Raw genomic sequence first — 22,894 nt, forward strand, 5'->3', positions numbered from 1 at the left:
TGTTTAAGTGAAACTGACTTTTTTTATTCCGGTATACTTTTGTGATAATTATTTAATGCCCATATGCTAATAATTGTATATCTGTTGTAAATGTAATAGAGTATTATTTCACTCAGTCACATACATTTTTTGTCTATCTTGCTGTGATTATAGTATCATTGCTGAACCAATGCAAGATGTAATTTGTGTTTTCTGAATAGCACACAATTTATTATCAATAACATCTTAATATACTTCGTGTTTCATTGGTGCACATTTCCTATCAACATTGCTTTATAGATTTTTTTCATAAACGTGAGATACACTAAACAGAACACTGTCTCCAGTATAGTGCTGCAATTCCATATGGATGATTAATTCCTTTGCCTCTGCAATCGCCTGTCTCCAAAACCTTCTGTGCCCACTCAATATAACACACTCATCCCAAACCACTCCACAGTAAAGAATGCCAGTCACCACTGATCTTTACAATACAAATATGCAGGAGGTTTTACAGACAGATGATAACTTTCTAATGTGTTGCTTGGTTTCAGACATACAACTATGTCAAATATGGTTGGAGGTTAAAGGGTTAAACATGTAACGAGAAATGAGTGAGTGCAGATCTCAGGCATGCTGCTTGGGGGTTATACTTGGGGGTAGTATTGGTTTCCCCTGTTGAGGCAGGAAATCCAAAGTATGCAGCATGTGTACCAGTATGTGCTGCTAAACCTGAAACTTGCAGTGTTAGGCACATTTTGATATTGCAATTTAATTATACAGTAATGACAGTTGGCATCTGATTATAGATTATAGACTGGGGAAGAGGATGGTATAGCTGACATCTTGCATCATCATATTGTGATAACATTAGAGAGCATGTATAAAAAAAGTAATCTTATCCTGGTAATAGAGCTAACAGAACCATACTGAAATTCTAAGTACATCAGGTAAACTAGCATGTAACCATTAACCTGTCCCTTTGTAAGACTGCCCCTACAGGATCCACTATTACCACTCTTGTCCTAATTGTTTGGAAACAGCAGAATAGATGTGATTCTATGACTATAGCTCTATTGAGGCCACAAGGGTGCTTTAAACAGTTTTAAAACATCACCAGGATGAGATACTGTACCTGAACAGAAAATTATACAAAGAACAATTCATTATAATGGGCAAAAATTACAATACCTTATAAGGTCTGTTTTAAGGAAGGTTTATTAAGAAGTATTTTTTAAAGCACAAGTTTGCAGTTCACAAAACATTTTTGGGTTATTGAGAGAGGGTATATTTCATTTATTTTTTTAAAGCATTATCTTATCTAGGCAAATATTTATAACACCTCTTCAATAAACAGTCATAAAAAATAGTCCTTAAGGTTTTGTGAATCTGATCTGGTGTTTCATATGGATAACAAGTTACCCTTTAAGCACCTATAAACATGCAAGGACTGCCCTCTAAGGAACAAGCTACCGACCATAGCATCTCTTCTCCCTGGATTAATGCAGCTGCCTTTCAAATTGCCCAGTATGTACTACACTGCCCTGCTGCTTTATTCGAACCCCCTCCAACCAACTTGGCTTGGTCTGGTTTCTCACACACCCTGTGAGATGGAGTAGCCCGACTTAGGTTCAGAGCCTTCCATCATTTTGAATCTGAGAACTTCAGTACAACCACATGGCAATGAACACACAACAGGGAATTCATGTGGATCTGTGTCGAAAAAAAGAGAAAATCTGCCTGGATGGCAACACTAGAGTCTTGATGCAGTTTACTTTCAAAGGTTTTTTCTTCTTTTTTTTTTAATGCACAAGCACTTAGCTTTCCTGAAAACTGATACGCCTCTTGAGTACTTAAGAAGCCAGCAAAATAGTGCAACCTGTGACGCAAAACAGTAGCAGAACTATATTTTAAAATTTGTTTTAGTACATACGGTTTCATATAGCGTGGAAAAAATATATAGTCAGTTGATATTGTAAGTGTAGAGCATAGTATTATAGAAGAATAAACCAAACATTTTGCAAGTGTTGAAAAAAACCTACTGTCATGACTTTAGTGTTATTAAGGGATGTATTTTTACATTTGAGGTGCAGAACAAAGGTGTTGCCTGTATAAACTTTAACTAATGTAAGCAGACGTGACATACTTGTGAAATCAGGGTCCTGTTTTTCACTTGTTTTCTTTTTATAAACAGCTACAGAAAAGGAATTGTCTGAAAAATACTTTCTATATCTTTCTGTATTTCGGTGAAGATTTTTTCCTATTTGTTAACAAGATACTTTTTTTTGGTTTTTGTTTTACAATTTGGTAGAGAAACTGCTAATAAACTTTTTTTTCCAATCCGAATTTCAAATCAGTATTCTCAGGAAAGGTTCCTGAGAATACTGTTGTTTTTCCCCACTGGTATCCTGCTAGGTTCTTGAGTAAACAAAATGAATAGGTCAACTAATAACTAATTAAAAGCTTAATTGGCTTATTACAGTACTTGAAACAGAGTACCATTAGCAAACTTAGTTTTAAATAAAGTTTTAAACAATGATTACATTGGGATTCCAAACATGAGACTTAACTTGGTTTTTAATAGAAATTATAAACCTCACGGGTTGTCTCAGCCAGTAGGGTTCTGAGTACAATGGTGAATACTGATGTTTTGGCAACTGGAGACTTAATGTTCTGGATATAAAAACATAGTGCATGTAAAACATGAATTTAACATTAACTGTTGCAGCATTCAAACTGTCACCCCAGTATTATTAATCAGGGTAGCATTATTACCAAGAAAACTTAAAGCGGGCTTGTGAGCAATGCTTGCAGTAAGCTTCTGTCTGTTTTTCTTGCCAATCCAGCCTGGCTTTAAAGTGGCAAATTATTTTTGAAGTGTATGACTGAGAGGCGGGTGCCAGCATGGAGCTCTGCTTGAAGGGAAAGAGTAAACAGACAGGGACTGCAGCACATTCAATTTGGGCCCCACTTGAGACCGAACCTCATTTAAACAGCTTCTGGTTAGTGCAGGGGGCCAAGCCAGATGTGAAAACATTATAAATCATAATACAATAGTTTAAGACTGTTAACCCTGACCTGCAGTCACCATAGCACTCAACCATACATATGAAAGCCATTAAATACAATGTAATATAATTTGCACCAGTCTTAATATTTTAGATTTATAGATTAACTTCTAAGGCAGGGCTTCTCAACCCTGGTTCTGGAGACTTATTAGTTCAATTCTTCAATTAAGGGTTTAGTAAAATAGCTGAGAGCTCAGTTGGAATGAAAACCAGAAGACAGAAGGGGTCCCCAGGATGAGAGTTGGTCTAAGGTCAATAATATTATCCCCTCTACAGTTTTGACAAGTATAATTAATACTACAAAATGGCCATAGTCAAACTGACAAAACAGCCCAAATCTTCCAAACATAAAAGTTTTAGTTATGAGACCTCACTGATCTCATAGATTCACATTCTTTAGAACAGATGGGGAAGCTGCATTATGATGCTTCAGATACAGCTACAGCTTTAATGTGTGTGCTATAGTCCTTAACCTAATCTCCAATAGGGTCATTTTTTGTAAAGCACAGGACCATTTTCTAACTAATAAATATCGTCTACTTTTGTACTTGTGTCAGTTATATTCATCCCTACATAACAAATAAACACAGATTCTGCAAAAGTTCTTTATACCACTTTCCTATTACTGTACTTTCAAAGTTAGAATCTGGTCAAAAGGAAAGCACCAGTTACAGGAAACAGAAGACAAATTATGTACATGTCTGTGTGATATCCAACTGAATAAAACAGATCCATAGATAGGAAACTTAACATGGAACACTTATGCACGCAGTTACTTAATGGGATAACAAATGCATCCATGCAGAATAAATAATACTTAACACTCACTTTAAAAACATAATTCATTGCTTCTTGATTTAAATCTATAAATTATAGTAGTTGCCCCAATTAAAGGTACTGTTGACATTCATAACTTCAGCTCTATTTATTTTTTTTTTTTTTTTACAGCATATGTCTCACAGGAAACACACAACCATATGCTTTTCATAACTGTGTATGGTTCACATTTGCAAGATGTAATGAGCACTTCTTTGGCAGCTGAACAGCAAAAGCCATTTGGGTGATTACAACATGTTAGCGTTTCTGTAGAAATGTCAAGTTGACAATACTGAATTGGGATGTTGGAAACAGGGATGTGGGAGGTGAGCCAGTCTGAGTGAAGTTCACAACAGTGTATTCTTATGCAATAATAGTTTAGAGTTTAACATTTTAAATATGTTAAAGTTTAAGGGGTAGATGTACTAAGATGGGCCAGTCGCTGTGCAAACACACCGCAATTTGCATTTTCGCTGTGACAAAGTATACATTTTGTTGGATGTACCAAGAGAAAATATGTTAATGAAAAGAGCCGCAATATACTAATTTAAATATTTGTTGCGTCTTCCTAGCGAGACCTCTAGCATTACACATTGCGGGAGTCGTGTGACATTGTTCATATAAATAGTGGGAGTTCAGTTGTGGTTTGCTGCAGCAGACCTCTATACATGCAAGGGTGCAAGAATCTAAATAACATTGTTTGTTAAATGTAAACGTCACCTGTACAATTCATTCTGTTCTGTCTTCATTGTCCCTATTTTAATACTGTTTATATATATATATTGTAGCTACCTGTGAAACTGCTGAGGGCGCTGCGCTCTGAAGGGACACTGTGTTGTTTGTCTGTTTGTCTAATACAGGTGTATGTATTGTTTGGGACGGGACTATGCCAGGGTTAGGATAGGTAAGCAAGGGGGGAGGGGTGTGTGTGTGTGGAGGAGTGGCAGGAAGTGAGAGTGATGTGCTGCAGTGATTGGAGGAGAGCAGGTTGGGGGAGGGTGAAGTGCCGCTGGGCGGTATAAGAACGGGAGCAATGTCAGAGGAGGAGAGAGAGTTGTAAGCGAGTAGTACTGAGGCAAAACAAGAGTGAAAGTGAATCAATGAAGAAGCTGCGTAGACGAGTCAAGTGAGAGTCAGTGAGTGAGGGGGCCGAGATAGGACAGACTGAAGCAATAATAACCAGAGAGAGAACAGAGTGTTTTGTTGTTTTGGAACGAAAAGTGGACAATCCGTTTGTAACCCCGCATATGCCCGTTTATTTTGCTTTTCTTAAGCAGAGCTGTGAAGCGGTTTTGGGGTCCCAGGTGAGCTCCATTCCGACCAGGGCTGAAATTTCAAGTCCTGGGTGTTCCAGGAGCTGTGTACTGGTTGGGCATCCGAAAGACCCGGTGTCGCCACTATATATATATATATATATATATATATATATATATATATATATATATATATATATATATATATATATATATATATATTTTAATATATATTAGATTCTATAGTGGGGCCCCAACCTTCACCCACAAAAAGCTTTTCATAATCAAACAGTAGCCCCTCACTAAACCGGATACGTTTGTCTGACATAAGGAGGTGTCGGGTTTAAAAACAAACCAAAAAAATCGCACACACATACATTTATGAGCTTAGTGCATTGCACTGAACTAACACTAATGTGTTTTGGATAGGCTATACATTACATTATGTAAAGATATAGCTTTGTACACTGGGACGCTACAGTATATTGTACAGAAGTAAAATCAAACGAATACCTAGTGCACTTTCTTTTTACTGTACCCTAACGGTAACACAAACTAAATCATGCCGCTACATTGTACACATTGGTGTACATTGCGAATAAAAGATTATTTTAAACTGAAACTAAATGATTGTAGTGTTTTTTTTTAACTTGGCCTACTTAGTAGGTATATTCCTCTTAATCCACTCTCGATTCCTTGGCGGTAGTATAGACGCGAACTGTTCTAGCCTAGACAATTAACACAAAATAGATCACGGTCTATAAGATGCTCAGATACACAGAGGGGTTAGCGGCGTTGGGGAAACCAGAAATGTCAAGAAATTTGTTTTCAAGACTACAAGTACACCCTGACTGAAAATTAGGTACTTGGGTCTTCGCCTCAAAAATGCAGTGAGCACAATTGGCAACGCACAAGAAAAAGTGGACTGGGAAATGCCAGCAACAATTGCGACTGTTTAAAACATGCTTTCAAAAGTTCTTAACAAATTCTTGCAATTGTAAGTGTCACAATTGTCGGCCGCTTTAGTACATCTCATTATACTATTTGAGAACCCTCAATTGAACTATCTCCACCCTCTTTTTGCGATTTTATGCAGGATCACCCATAACTACATATTCATCTAAGGTTGAACCGCAAAGAAAGACTGCTGTCGCAAAGCATTCCCTAAAAAGTCGCTAACAGAACTTAATACATTTTACCCTAAACTTCTAACTCGTTTGCGACTATAGCGACAGGCGCAACACTTTAGTACATCTACCCCTAAATATTTAAACGAGTTTAATGCTGAAAGCTTTAATGTTTAGGAAATTTAACAGCATCTCACACTCCTCAGGACTGGTTAGCAGTTTTGACCACTTCATTCAAGTTACAAGGCAGCTGTCTACCACAAAAAAACTAAAAACAAATTGTACTATGTCTAATCAAAGGGGATACATTCTCGTTTTGTAAGTCTTCTTCTTCTTTGTGGCTCTATACCCCTTTTGATTCAGTGGTAACAGTTGCAAAATTCATTGTCAGTGTTACCACATGCCGTGGTAATGCTGCAAGCGATGACCCGGTGCTCTACTTCATTACACCATACAAGGACAGAGATCTGTGTCTATACTGTGACTACAGGATTATAAGAAATTGACAGAAAACAGTAATCTAAATAAAAATGGTAAATACTTTTTGTTCACCGAAATAGTTTTCAAAATTGTTTTTTTTAAAACAAATTTCAACAAATTGTAAACAACCATTTAGTATAAAAAAAACACATTTTCCACACAACCTGTACATTCAGCATTTAAAATGCTTTAAAGAATAAAAGTACATTGCAGGTGACCGGCTGTAATGATTCATTAACAGTTTTAAGTTTGACTGCTTGTCCCCCAAGACCTCTGTTTTCTTATGTCAAATTGAGTGCTGAGGACAGCTTTCTTGTTAGGTTAATAACATTTTTCAATTTCAGACATAAGCTTCTGCAGCTGTCTGTGATAAATAAAAAAGTGCCACGTACTTTGCAAATAATTCATAATCTTTTGTGATAGGCAAAAGATTTAACTGTCAGAATCTATTCTGCACTAATACTATTCAGAATAAATATTCCACTCATGTAAACTGCATGAATGTATGCCCAAGGCAATTATGTAAAAATACTTCTCTGTCTGCATGTACTGTAAACACAAAATAATAATGAAATATCAATTTCCAATTGAGATTTGATGATTATTCAGAATTTTCATGTTCAGAATACTAACGTATTCAGTGTTTTGTTGCTGATACACATAATACTGGACTTTTTTGCTATCTATGCATACCAGATGGAAATAGTATAGCACCTGCATCACAGTAGGGATGATTTACTAAAAGATAAGGTAATGCTGCCAAGGACCCAGTTTATTTAGGTAACTGAGATACAGCTTTTGGGACTGAATGTTCTGATACTATGCTATACTAATCACACTGTAGCTTTATTATTATGAATATAGTGGGTACTTATATTATTTAATACTAATGACAACAATAATTAGGAACAATCCTTAATTTATGGAACAATCGTTATATCAAGACTTTAGGTCTTTAGAACATGCCACATTACTGAGGAATATGGCATAACACAAAATAACAACAAAATTAAGCTAATGTTAATGTATGTTTAAATCCCTGTCTATTTAATGCATGCTTGCCGGTGATTTGGTATGCAGAGCACAGGAAAAATACCCCATTAAAAAATCACAATCCTTATGTTGTGACATCACAGAATAAATAAAACTAAGAAACATGGGCAAAGCGGTAAAGAGAGATGATAATAAAAATAAAAAGGAATACACTGTAAAAATACTGTATTTGTCTGTATAGGACTTATTTTCACACAAACTGCATATCCAAGCAACAGACTAAAAGATCCTCAGCTCTATCAAGCTGGCCCAAAGTCAAAAGCTAATTTCTTTATTTATCTCAAAGGCATTTGTGTAATAGGAACAGGGAGTCTGCCAATGACAAGCACAGACTGAAGCACTCAAAACCTAATAAAAATACCAACATCTGGAACTTATCACAGTTGCAAATGACGCAATGAAATGTTAGCTATTTTAATTGAATTGCATTCCAGACTGCATGTACACAGTATATTCAACATTTAGCTATTTGTATTTTATTTCAGTTCTACTGTTAGAAGGCATACATGTTTCTGGGACCAAAGTGATTGGTTTGACCCTTTTTTTCCATAAATGTCTGCTCTAACACTGTCCACAGAGTGGGGGCGGACATGTGTAGGTCAAATTAGTATATATATTGGTAACTTTCCATTCATAATTGAAATTAGTACCTACATGTCATGAGCCTGCGGGTGGGGTGGGGTGGCGGTATATATAGCGCCATTACGTTCCAAGCACATTTGGCTGATAACCATACTATGTTTTAGTGACTCATAACTGGAACAGGTTAGAACCAATTTAAAAGATTATTATAGTATATAAGTATATATGTTTTCTACCTAGATACTAATATGGTAATTAGTTTGCTATTATTGGGTACATTTAGGGTGTTGGCGATATGCGATTGGCTATGTTAATGCTTGTTTTGCTGCCTGTATAATTAGGAACAGTAAAGGGGAACTCCCTTGTAATGAACTATACCTCGGAGTGTTACCCAGTTCATTGTGCTACAATACTATGAAGTTTTCTGTTTTAATAAAAACTAATCTGTTGAGAAAAGACTTTGTGAAAGTTCTTACACAAAGGCAAAACACCTACAATACGACAGCCAGTAAGGCTGATTTGATGTGAATGCTAAGTCTACATTGTTTTTAAGGGATATGCGATCATTCCTGAATGATTACAGCCTCCAATTCCTTCAGCACAGTTGGGGGTGGAAATCGGCAATGAAATTATAACACATGATTTCCTACTGATTTCAAATGAAATTCCTCTTGAATTCAAAAGTCACAACCATGAGTTCATGAATACTTTTCATGACTTCGTAGCATTTCCCTTAATACACATGAAATAATTATGAACAGACACTTATTTTAAAGTGTTACCGAAACCTCTTTTTTGTGAATTTGTGCAGCCTTAACCCACTATGGAACATTAAAAAGGAAACTGGCATGTCAAGTGTTATTTCACTGATAAATAATAGATTTCCTTGGTGAAAGATAAACAAATGCAATAGCAAGGAATGGGTGTTAGACAAAAGCCAACAGTTGCACACAACGTATCACTTCTCAATTTAATGTGATGTGTGCGGTACAAATACCCATATATAAACATTAAATAGAGACTATGTACTGGATTAGTTAGATATGTGCATAGATAAACAGATATACACGTAAGCACATATATATATATATCTATATATATATATACTATATATATATATATATATATATATATATATATATATATATATATATATATATATTTCTAAGCATTTCCCATATTTCTGTATTTAATACAAGCAGCTTAGCATATAATTAAATCTAAAAGAGATTTAGACATTACAGTCTTGTGCATTTTAACAATGAAAAAAAGGTATGCTCCTTCCTTGCTTTCTAAGATTTTTTTAACCACTATAGGTTCCCCAGTTGTGGAATGCCCAGGTTACATGTTTCAATAACACTGAATTGTCTGAACAAAACATATTAAAACACTTACTGTGCTATATATTTTTTTCAATCTCACTTTAAAAATATGCAAATATGGATGACAGTAAATCATTCCAGGGCATCCCAACTTGCAAAAGATCACAAATTTACCAGCTTTAGATATGAACCATGCTATCCTGTATGTTATTGAATCCTGACTCAGAACACCACAGATGGATAGAAGTGCTGTAAACATGAACTATGATAAGACGCACTGCTACTGTTAAAGCAATTAAATAATACAGGGACAGTTTATGTAGGTCATGGTTTAAGGAATTCTAAATCATTTTAAAATAAATATTATTGTGTTAGGTCTGGAGGTTACAGTTAGTCCTAATCTAGCCAACCTGACAAGAGTGAATTTGTTTATTGGCTGGTGTCCAATACAATAAATCACAAACAAACAGAAATAATGCCAGTTCAACATATACTCTGCAAATGACTGCTAATTACTTTCACTACTGCCCAAAATGAGCTCTGTACATTGACAAAGGAATAGAAATGAACATTTAAGCAGCATACGGGTCTCTTGAAAAACATGCTTATGTATTCAGTTACAATTTTTCATTGTCGCATCTGCAAGAGCGCTTATTTAAACTGAAGGAAATAAGAGGCAATGTGGCCCATCAACATTGTTCTATAATTCGGTTGTGGACTAAAGTGGAAAATAATAATAAAAAATACTTTATAACACATGATCATTGTTACTTATTTTAGAAAATGTGAAATATTATAGTCAAATCAAACGTTATCTCTACCTAATGACTATAGTAAGTTGTGTCTGTTCTCACCTTTACTTAACTCTAGCTGAACATCTGTAGCATGTTTGGATATCGGATTACTATTGGCAGCTTCTTCCTTTAACAAACTTCTGCGCTCAGACAGGAAGTATTCCCACTTGACATTCCTTCCACCATCTGCATATAATAAACCACTATTCCCACACTTCTTGTTCCTACTGGTGACCATATTTTGAAAACGTGAAACCAGTGCCAGAAGTTTGCAACAGCCGTTAGGGTTCAGAACTGGGTCAATCCAGGTCAAATGTGGACATATGGCCAGCCTTCACTGGAATTGTTGCAATGAAATTCAAACTTTAATTAAAACGACCAAGTTACTAAATGTCTGTTCTAATGCACTGATAGTGTAAGGATTATTGTTCACATTGTCAAACAGGTAACACAGCAATAGCGATCCATGATGTGGTACGGAACAGAAAAACCAGAGCACTTGTTGTCGCAGTGATTTACCCCAGTGCACTAGAGTGGACATTTTGAAAAGGGCTTTGAAACAGACTTTAAAGTTATAAGTGGTGCTCCAAATAAGGTTTTTGGTCTGGGAGTAATTTACCCTCTAATTTTAATCTTGAAGTCATAATTAATCTTGATAAATACTGTACAATCTTTAATGGTAATGGGGCATGAAAAAGAGCCTTCCATTTTAACCGCAATGTTACTTTGAACTACTCTACAACCACAAGTGTGTTCTACAAGGTTGGATAATGTTTGTTGGGTTGGTTTTTCTTGTGTACAGTTTCTTAGTAATTGAAGACATTGTATTCTGGGAGATGTAGTTGTTAGCGAAAGTTTTAGGGGAGGCAGACAAGCTGTGGTGCAAAATTGCTACGTGTATTTTTACGCATTCAATTTAAATTTAGTGCGTATTTCAAATTTTATAATGCGTAAAAACAGCAGGTACGCAGCTTATCTGGACCGCTGGTTATAAGTGTAAAAAGTTGTCAGGATGTTAACAATGGAAAGAAAAACTATGGGTACTTTATTTAAACAGTTGTAGCAACACGTGGGTTCATATAATTGTATATTTTTCAGACCCCGCCACTTACTCTTTAATTTCTAGGTCCCCATAACTACATTAATATACATGTAAGCAAACAAACAAACAAATAAATAAATAAATAAATAAATAATAATAAATATTTTAGGTTTTAACTGATTAACACATATAAAACATCCCCAAAACACAGAAAGAGCACTCCAACTTATTTTGTGTTCACTCATGGTGCAGTTTGCCGTATATAGTTGCAATAATTACCCTAACCCTAACCCTATTTTTAGGCAATACCAAAAAGTATGAGTGAATTCACTTTTTTACAATATAACAAAATAAATACATAGATTTTGTGTCACATACAAATCGAACAGGGTGAAAGCTGAATGCACACTGGCAGCCATACACACGGCAAGCAAATGTTTTAAACATGATGCGAAAGAGACGGGTTGTCTGCTTTCATGGTTATGGAGCTCTTAACCACATCTCATCTCACCGGCAAAAGACAGAATCTGAAACTGCAGTGCATCAGACAACACTGGCCATTACACAAAGACAATGCAAATCTTAAAAATATACACAATAATGATTAATAGACTTGCTGCAGTTAATCTTTCTGAAAAGACTTGTCAGGGAGGGTGTCAGGTAAAACATTATCTACATTAAAGACTAAATAAAAATACTGCAGCTGTTTAGTATTCAGAATCACTCTTTTAAGCCATCATTAAAAGGACAACAGTGGGCAGTAAAAGTTTTGATATCTGTTATTGCTTGGCATAATGGGGGCTTCGGTCATTTTTTATAATGTATTCTCTATGGGCTTATGTTATGTCAACACCATTGGTCTATCCAGCTGGATCGAAGGACGCCCTCTGACCCCCCCCCCCCCCCCCACTCCCCCGGTTCAAATAAGGTGAGATCCACTTACACCCTTGAAAAAGACCCACTGCTATGCTGCATGAAACCCAGCTGGTAGCTAAATCCACAGTGTCAAAATCCAAACAAATCAATCCAGCCACATAAAATGTATAACAACATAACTGTTTAGATTACGATCTATGATAAAATACCTTGTAAAGAACACTCTTTAACTCAGGTTATTGATGGTATCTGAATGGGAGGGTAAACAGAGGTTTGAATGTCATGATTATTTTTTTTTATACATATTTGGAGAAGCACCTTTATTATTATTATTATTATTATTATTATTATTATTATTATTATTATTATTATTAAGCAGATGCTTTTATCCATTTATCCATGCATATTTATTACATATAATAAAAAATACAAAACAAATATAAACAAAATTGTTATAAATAAAGAAAATACAAAAAGATATATAAAAAGGAATTTAGAAATAAAGACTGAATGCAGTTATGCAGTTGTGAAGAAACTTGCATATATGGAGGCATCTGTGTGTGCAAAACTTTCTTTTTTACATGCGCAGAGTGGTCATGGTAGTAGACTTTTTCATGCTAACTTTGTATTGACAGCCATCAAGAAGGATTAATGTCCTTGTTTAAACAGTATTTATTTTTTGTGTGGTGCTGTATTATTTCAAGTTAGATGACAGTATATGACTTTCCAGAAACTAATTAGTTGTGCCACACCTGTTTTTATTCCAGTAGATTTCTGCATGTTGCCACTAATCTGTTAACAGCGCTTTAGATAATGGATCGGAAGAGTTTTTTTACTCTTGCATTTGCTTTCCTTTATTTGCCATTGTTTCCCTGATCTCAGCATCGGAATCATCAAACACATTTGACACATCCGACTGGCCTTACGTAACAGAAATAAAAGCCGCCACTGATGTGTGGGTGCAGTGAATCAGCAATGCCTCATAAAGGTGATAGGATCACTATTCAGTATAAATGTAACACAGCTGACACTGAAAACAGCAACAATGCGCAAAGTGTGAGAATGAATTATACTTCCAACTGTTATTCCCCAAGTATACGTGACACTGATTTAGCAATTTAGTCTGGGTCTTTGCCACAGGAAATAACAGCTACCCTTTCTGTCACAGTGAGAAGCACACTGCATTTTATCTTACCTTCCCTGGGGAATGACACAAGCTTGTTATTTAAATTACAAGATTTAATCCAAAACAGTGCTACACAGCTCAACTGGACAAAAATTAATGGTTCACTTAAGCTTAGTTAATTTTAATCTTCTGAGTGTGTGCTTGAATTCTGGATAAAACATAGAGAGTATGGAATCATTATCCCTGCCCACAACTTTCCAAGGTACAGTGTGTGAGGTTTTGTGTCATAATGCAGTTTGAACATTGATTTCTTATGACTTAGGACACTTTTTTGTAAAGGAACAACAATCCAGAAACATATTATGTTAATATATGTATACTAAAGCAGAACATATTAGGTTGCTCACCTACAGTGACACTTAAAATTCAGCTTGGGTATTAGGATTTGTTTGAACATATATGTTGAACATATAAACATATACATTGATAGCATAGCTGTACTAGTATTATGATGACATAGCCAGACAACCCTGTGTCTTATATCTTAAAAATAAAAAGTCGATGTCCCAGAAAATGACATTCATGTTAATAGAATGACAGAGACATTATTTTCATTATGCAATACATCGATTAAGTATATTTTACAAAGGTACCCTTATAGGTTTGTTTACAGTTTAAAGTTACTTCACTGATAGATAGATAGATAGATAGATAGATAGATAGATAGATAGATAGATAGATAGATAGATAGATAGATAGATAGATATTTTTGTATATTAAAAAGAATACTTGATATAAGATCCTTTTTCAGATTTTTTTTTAAAATTTTTTATCTAACACTGACATACAATGCACACATTACATGTAATTGGTGTTCCCTCACCTGCAAGTCGTTTTTCTCTGGTGGCTTTACTAAGCACATCCAAGGCTCTAGAAGTGGAATATCTGATATGCTCACTAAATGATCTTTGCAGCAGGCGCTTCACAGGCTGAGACATATTGCAGGACAATTTCATAAAACAAACACACGGCCAAACACAATTACTGGGCTCTGAAGTCTCTTTCTGGTCTGTGCAGCATCCAGGTTTGTCTGATGATTCTTGCTGCCACTATGCAGGAAATTATACACAGTGTACTTCTCTCCAAAAGACAACACCTACAGATTCAGCCTGACTGCAGTTCTTACTGCAGTGCACGGAGCATCGTGACTACAGCCTCAGTCATGGAGAGTTGCCAAGCCCAGCAGTAAAGCAACTCCGGGAAGTGCTTTCTAGCACAATAACTCCATCAGTTTATTCTTTACTGCTGGCTTCAAGAGCACCTGTAATACTGTCCATGTAAATAGGAATGCTAAAACAGTTTCTACCTGCAAACTGCCTGCTTAGTTGTAATTAAAAAATATACAGATTTTTTGTTTTTGTTTCATCTACTAAAGGTATTTATCATATCATGACTTCAGTTGATCACCTCTGTGATGGAGTGCCTGCCCGCCCCCTATAGTTTGTTTTATTATTATCATATCTTACTATTTTCATTATGATTTTCATTATTTGTCATTGTATTATTGTTTGTTTTGGATCAGCAGGGAGGGGGTTAAATTATTCCCAGCCAAATACATGTGAGAATGTGGCTGGAGTCTTAATTGGCTAATTGTTAATTATTGATTAATTGGGCTCCAGCCATGGATTATAAAAAAGCCAGGAGAAATCCTTTGTCTGGGTGGTTTGGTTTGGATAGTGTATGAAGAGTGGAGTAAATGTTTGAGGTGAGAGTTGGGGGTTGTGTTTGTATCTTTTGCTTGGCCCTTATGCCTTTTTATTTTATGTTTTTGTAAATAAAAGTAGTTTTTTTCACTGTATTTTCTTGACTCCGAGTCTTCCCTCTATCCTGCCAGAGCCTCTAATAAGCTTCATTATGCTTAGTTGGACTACTAGATGCCTGGCCTTGAAAATGTTGTTCCACAATACAGTCTGCCATGTATTGTAAAACATGCACTTTTTGAAAGTGACTTTAAATAATGACATTATTACTCAAATGTCACCTGACACCCCTCCTGAGTATGTCTGATTTGAACTTAGATTATGTGACAGAAATTTAGGGGTTCATGAGCCATTTTGTCTACGTCCAATATAAATTCAAATATTGTGAATGAAAGCGTGGTGTGTGAAAAGGTCTATCTAGCACATTCAAAGATGTGACGACTCAGAATATACTGCCAAACTCAAGCAGCTGTCTCAATTTATTGCAAAAGCACATCCATTGCCCCCAGTGCAAAAAATCTGCCCACTTAGGTGACATATTGTACTGGCTGGGGGGGGACTGAGTTAGACCAGAGACTTTAACTTCAGACAGCCTCAAAATAAAGCAGATCATTCCACAAAGTAATAATACACACAATACCAATAGGTATCTGGAGTCTTATTTTTATCAGTAAAAATGTTAATGTCAAAAAACTAAAATGTAGCGACTTTCAAAAACTAAGACAAATTATATCATATTGGGTGTATATCTCTCAGCTTAAAGGACACATTGTATTATACAAATATAAATATTTAACACTTTGCTTTTTGTTTATTAACTGCTAAGATCTAGCTCACAAAATGCAAGGTAATAGTTGGCAGTCAGAAAAACTGTAAAATGAATGATAAAGGAAATGGGGGATTAAAAAAATGGAAGGAAGTTATTAGTCTATTCTGTTAGGCCATATGTGATGTGCCAGGTTGCAGTAGCAGAACTTGGAGGGGATACTATTACCTGTGAAAGCATCACAACTGCCAAAAGGGATACTTTTCAATGTAGATATCTGCCACAATTAATCATCCTGGGTCGAGATAAAATAGTTAATTTCTATTACTTTTAGTTAATATTATTTCGATCACAAGACGCAATTTCCTTGTGTTTGAACTTTTTCAAGCAAAACAAAATTCCATAAAACAGGAATACTATTTTGTTATGTATTTGCTCAGAGAAAAATGTAATTAGTTACGGGGACCGAGAAATGCAGAGGTAGTAAATCTACACAAAGACGTATTTTCAACCACGGGAATGCAAATGGGTGGTGACAAAAAAAAAAAAAAAAAAAAAAAAAAAACAGCAGCTACATAAAAGGCGGGCACATCGTTTAGAAAGTGTCTGCCAGAATGTTGTTCCGGAAGTTAAATTTCTATTCTATTAAATTAAATTCTATTTAATTTCTGCCAGATGATTTCTAAACGATGGGCCTACCTTTTTTTTTTTTTTTTTTTTTTTTTTTTTTTTGATGCAGCTGCAGTTTTTTTTAGATATCACCAGCCCTTTCTGTGATGTTACCATGCCCGTTTCATTGCCCTGGTTGCAGCTACGTCTTTGTGTAGATTTGCTAGCTCTTTGCACGTCTCAGCCACCATAAACTCAGCAGGACGTGTGGGTCGATAATGTAGCATGCACTCTCTCAATTAGCCGGTTCCTGATAATACTGACCTATATGTGGTGCAGTTTGTATTCTACTCAATTATTGATAGATTAGAGCCTTACAGCAGTATGTTTAAAAGGCTCTAGGTCTGATCTTTTAAATTGAAATGGGTTTATATTTTAAAATATTTATAATTTTCAAAAACTGAATGACAAACACATTTCAAAACAGGGTTTTACACACCCCACGCCACTGCAATAAATCTGGATTTAACAGCCTCTGAACCTGAACTCATGCTTTTCCCTTCAGCTACTAACATATTAGAACTGCAGTGGCAATATTCTTCGTTTTCTTCTGTTTGCGATTCTATGTTATAAGCTGCAGTTTTAATATGCAAATATTCAAAGAGAATGCTGTGGAGTTCTGCTTCTTTGTACAACAGAACTTCAGTTCATATGTTTTACTTCAAACTCAACCCCTCTGTTTAGCTTCAGTAAGACCACATGACCTACAGCAAAGGTACCAGGATACAGCAGTTTACCAAATGTGTTGTATTTGAAATGTTTGCAAATCCTGAATTAAAAATTAAATAAAACAAACACAACATGATAGGGACCACAGAAATACATATTTAACTGATATTTAATTAAACATTGGTTGAAGTTCAACCACAGTCCACAAATATGCATGTGTGTGTTCATTATGAGATTGTAATTGCAATTATGTGCTCAGATGCCATATGTATGTTGGGTATGTTTATTAAAACATACATTTTCTACTGTAAACATATTTAAGACAAAAAGCTACATAGGTTAAGTTTTGGAATAATACTGATTTTTTTGTCATGTTCATACAGTTACGTTTCCTATTGCATATCTGCTGGCTGATAAGTAACTGAATGAACTAAAATGAACTGATGAATTTGTTATCAGCTATTTAATATGTAGGAATTACCCTATCGGTGCATCAGAACCAGGCTTTCTATAACATCCCTTGGTATATAAGGTGTATACTAGTATCACTCTTCATGATCATGCACATACATTTTGGCCCCCTTAACAGCATATGTTTAAAAAAGGATACACCACACACTGTGCATTGTTTTTAAAATACTTCACTAACTGTAGACACCCTACTGGACTGTTGCATATACAAATCTAAAAAGAGAATTGCCTGTTTTCTTTATGCAGGGGTAATTGGTGAGAATTTCCTGTCATACATTTTCTTTTGTTTGCAGCATTTCCTGAACTATGTACTCAGGCCCTGCATGCAGACACCCTGGGGATTCAGCTAGATCTTTTTGGCTGATTTTCAGAGACTTGCAAGGGAAAAGATCACACATTCAGGAGACTGTAGTTTTTGCTACAATACTCTAGGTATTATAGTCACAACAGTTCATTGTTAAGCGTCCATTTTCACTGTGTAAAAGTGATTTTTCAATAGAGCAGATATTTTCTTGAAACATGAACCAAGTTACGTAATGCTTTCATGTACAGAGGTGTGTGTATATATATATATATATATATATATATATATATATATATATATATAGATTTGGTGCTTTTCAATAATTTATTAAAACACACTCACACAAAAAGTAGTATCATTTTGAAGTTGCAAAGTACCCAAATCACCAACAAAACAAATTTGTATGCGTCTCATAACAGAGAAAATACAGTTTAGTAACTGTACCTTTAACTAGTTTAAACTTTTTTTTTTTTTTTTTTAATTTATTTACAATGCTAGTGATTCTTTTTATTCACTTCAGGACAGACTAAGGACAAACAGTTAATTTAGGGGCATGTGAACCGTCTTGGGTATTCCTATTTGTTTTAGAATGGTAAAAAAAAAAAAAATGTCAACTGCTAATGACAATCAAATATGCTTGAAAATTGAGCTCTGCATTACACACACACACACACACACACACACACACACACACACACACACACACACACACACACACACACACACACACACACACATATATGATTCTTTAATTAAAAAGTTATATATAATACAGATTAACTTACATGAATCTCTCTTTTTTTATTTAAGCAAGCACAATAAAAGTTATGGTTGTTTCATCCTGTCCAGTCAATTAGAGCAGGCTTTGTCTACATGTAATCACAACACCCTATTTAAAGAGCTGTTTTTAGGGAGGGAGGACAGAAGTAGAATGTAGTCCTGGGAAGGAGTGCAGACAAGGCATGTAAACATGGGCACAGTAAAATGTTCCAGATGTGGAATTCCTTTTACTGGAGTTAGTTAGGTAGATTAAGCATTTGTATTCACTTTTAAATATCAACTTTAGCGTTGGTGTATTTTAAAAGAACGAATCATTATTTATAGGTTTTAGGTTCCCATTATAATATAATTTTAAATATGTTTTTATTTTGTTTTTTCTACCAAAATAACTGTCTGGTTCATGGTATTGTATTTGCTCAAATATATTGCATTGTTCTTTTCTTCTTCTGATTTCTTCCTGAGGAGGAATCTATTTGGTAGGGGTGTCCTATTTTAAACTGGAAAGGATTAATACAAATTTGTGGATAGCTGCCATTAGTGTAATGTGTTTATAAATTCCCACCATGCTATTATAAGATAGGGTGGACCCTGAGCTTTCAGAAAATATGTCTCCTGTAATACTGTTGTATTTAGTCATAAAGAGACCCCATTAGGTAATAGGCTAATGTTTATAAAAACAATTTATTGCAAGGATTCACTACTTGAAAATTACTCATTTCAAAAGACATTTGTACATTTATAGACTTGAACTAAATGTTTCAATCTAAATCTCAATAGAGTCTCCCAATACTTTTTAGTCTTCTGTATTAGGTTTTATTTAAAAAAAAAAAAATCCAAGGTACATACAAAGATGCTAAAGAATGCCATTAGCAAGATCCATTAGCATTTTAAACTCATACAGTTTGAAAGGGTTTCAAATGCATCACAATCAGGATAAAAAAAAAAAAAGGCCAAACGGTTGGACAAGACAAGTATATATCCCCCATTTCAATGGGAGATTCATATTTGAATTTATATTTATTTGTGAATGTTCTATTTTTTGAAGGTAAACAACTAGCATACTAACTTATGAAGACTTTCCTGTTTCTTTTAATTTGACTTTTGGAAGTATGTCTTGGAGTTAAAACAAATGTTCTGCTGTCCCCTGTGCGACACACATTAACCTGCTTGTTAAAACAAAAATAAAGGGTTGTTGAGTTTCTGTTTATTTAGTAAAGTTAATTATTTGTTACACAAGCGGTTTTGAAAAATAAGATAAAATTCTTAGTTGGGATTTAGAAAGGTTCTCTGAATGTTCTTGCGATAGGCACAGTTCTGTGAAAGGCCTCTTTAATGGTAAACATTTTTTTAAAAGCACAATGAGGTAAAAGTTTGAGAGACAGGGCTTGTGATTTCCTTTTATTCTCAGTTTCAATACTTCAGTATTTTTAACTCTGATGCAATGTTGAGAAATCATAATCTTAATTGATCTGCTGCATTTGTTTCACTGTTGTCTGTTTGGATGGTGGTAGGCCAGCTGTGTATTGGTAGGCCAACTATGAAACCCTGGAGTTCAGTTGCTAAACCAGCCGGTTGGCTAGAACTGAGAAACTATGAGTGGCACCCTACACCCTACACGTAATATAAGATAATTCAAGAAAACATGTTAAACAAGCATTAAGTAAACATTAGCCACTAATTAATATGACAAAGCCAAAACCAAATTTCTGGTAGTTTATGATCAAAACCAAATTACTGGTAGTTTAACAAACAGTCTTCATTAAAAAAAAAAAAAAAAAAAAAAAAAAAACGCTTAAAAAAAAAGCGCTTAAGAAATTTAAAATATTTTGTTCATGACAAAAGTGTTAGGCACCTTTACATTAAATTATGGAAAAATGGAATAGAACTAATTACAAAATATATACTAATTGATTAGTAATTAAGCTGCATTGTAAAGTCAATAGCCAGAAAAAAATTATTTCCAACATCTGTTGAAGAAGAATATTTTGGCAACACAGCAGATGATGGTCAAGGCAAAGGAGCTGGATTCATGTTGGAGAAAAGCACAAATAGCAAACTACAACAAAGGAAAAGGCTACAAATACTTTCAAAGAAATGTAGAATACCAAAATCCACAATCATAAATAATCACAGAACAATTCAACTGAAATGCTTGAAAGAAGTGAACATTCAAAGAAAATTATAGGTCCAGCAGGTAGGAGGATCATCCAAGCAGCTAAAAATCCAAAGATTTAGAAGCAACAGACATAATAGTGCACAAAAGAACTGTACAAAGACACCTGAACACAGAAGAGTTGTATGCAAGTAAACCTCCCTGCAAACTACTTTTAAAGAAAATTCATTCAATAAAACATTTGCCAAGAAATATGAACAGGAATCTGAAGCATTCTTCAACATAATTCTCTGTTCCAATTAGACCCCGTTCACACTGCTGTGCTGATCCAGGTCTGCTGCATATTTAGGTCTGCAGCCCCGCTCACATTTGTGGTTTAAGGCGCCTTTGAGTGTTCACATATATGATGAAAAGCAGGCCTAAAATGTGTTTAATTGCTTGGTTTCTTTCTTATGGAATGATCCTGCACTCAGAATAGAAGAGAATGGAAGTAATCTTTGATTTGTAAAATATGTTTCTTATTAATATATACACTGATGCACAATGAAAACACAACAGTCAAGATTTACATCAATAGCTCATTAGGCACATATATATTGCTATTTACATTTTAAATAGTGAGCAGATAGGTTTGTTGTTATTTGAATAGTATTGTTCCTTGGGATAACAAAATACTGAGCTCAAGTCATGAGATTTCTTAAAAACGCCAGGTGCTCAGTGTTTGGTATTTTGAGTTGGGTTAATATGGCTAAAATGAGTTGATTAAGAATCTGTATAAATAGCCATTTGAAAAGACATGATTTTAGTTAATGCAAGAACAGCCAAATATACAACCATGCCCCACTTGAGTAATGAAGATTGCCTGGTCAGGGGTAACATGTAGACAGCTGAAAGACAAAATTGGCGTCTTCTGTGGGACAGAAAATATCTGAGGTGGAGACAGAGAGAGTGGTGGAGTGTTTTATTCACCGATGAATGCAGTTTTGCCCTTGACAGACCTGACAGAAGACGTGTGTGGAGACGTTGTGAGCGTTACACTGACTGTTGCGTTGTTCAAGCCAACCGGTGGGGCGGTGGAAGCGTGATGATGTGGGGAGGAATCTCCTTTAACACAAGAACGTCTTTGGTGCAGACTGAGGGCAACCTTACTGCTCAGCGATACATTGACAAAGTCCTTAGGGCAACAGATTTTCCGTTCCTGCAAGCCAATCCGGAAGTGTCAATTTTCCAGCAGGATAATGCAAGACCACCCAGTGCTAGGATTACAATTTCACAGCTTCAACAAAACAATGTTGAGGACTTGCTGTGACCAGCTTTTTCTCCTGACCCGAGTCCAATAGAACATCTGTGAACCAAATCTCCAGTGCCATCCACAGGAGACAACCGCGACCAGCCAACCTTCACCAGCTGGCTGCAGCTGCACAGGAAGAGTGGTGGAACATCCCACAGCAGTCTATCCAGAGGCTGATCAGGTCTATGCTTCAATGCTGCCAGGATTGTGTTAATGCTCAGGGAGGTCATACCTGTAATGTTTTCATTTTGACAGTGTGTCATGTTTCATATTGAAAATGTATGATTCTTTGATCTGTATTTTTGTTCACATTTTCTGTGATTTAGTTTGATATTTACATTTAAAATAATTAAAAAAAAATAAGACACACAAAATACTAAAGCAGGGGTGCCAATACTTGGAAAATTATTAATTACAGTAAAGCTGCACGGAATATAAACAAAGGAACAACAGCTTAAAATATAACAGTTGTTTGGAGAACAACACACTGGATTTGATTATGGATTCCTCATCCCTGTTTTTATTAGAAAGTGCAATGGAAATATTAATCTGT

General features: G+C 35.3%; 1 protein-coding gene across 2 annotated transcripts in view; it reads right to left on the reverse strand.

The window, feature by feature from the left end:
- The window catches only part of LOC121298280 (rho GTPase-activating protein 7-like), a 150,281-nt gene that overhangs the window by 49,518 nt on the left and 77,869 nt on the right, over positions 1–22,894 (reverse strand). The window contains exon 1 of one of the 2 annotated variants that reach the window (XM_041225328.1): positions 14,402–14,662. The exons of the other annotated variant lie outside the window; for it this stretch is intronic. Within the exon in view, the coding sequence (XP_041081262.1) occupies positions 14,402–14,534 (133 nt within the window). The 5' untranslated portion in view covers positions 14,535–14,662. Of the gene's footprint in view, positions 1–14,401; positions 14,663–22,894 lie in introns of those variants that run through there. 2 annotated transcript variants of the gene reach the window in all.

This window comes from Polyodon spathula, chromosome 2, assembly GCF_017654505.1.
Source record: "Polyodon spathula isolate WHYD16114869_AA chromosome 2, ASM1765450v1, whole genome shotgun sequence".
NCBI lineage: Eukaryota > Metazoa > Chordata > Actinopteri > Acipenseriformes > Polyodontidae > Polyodon > Polyodon spathula.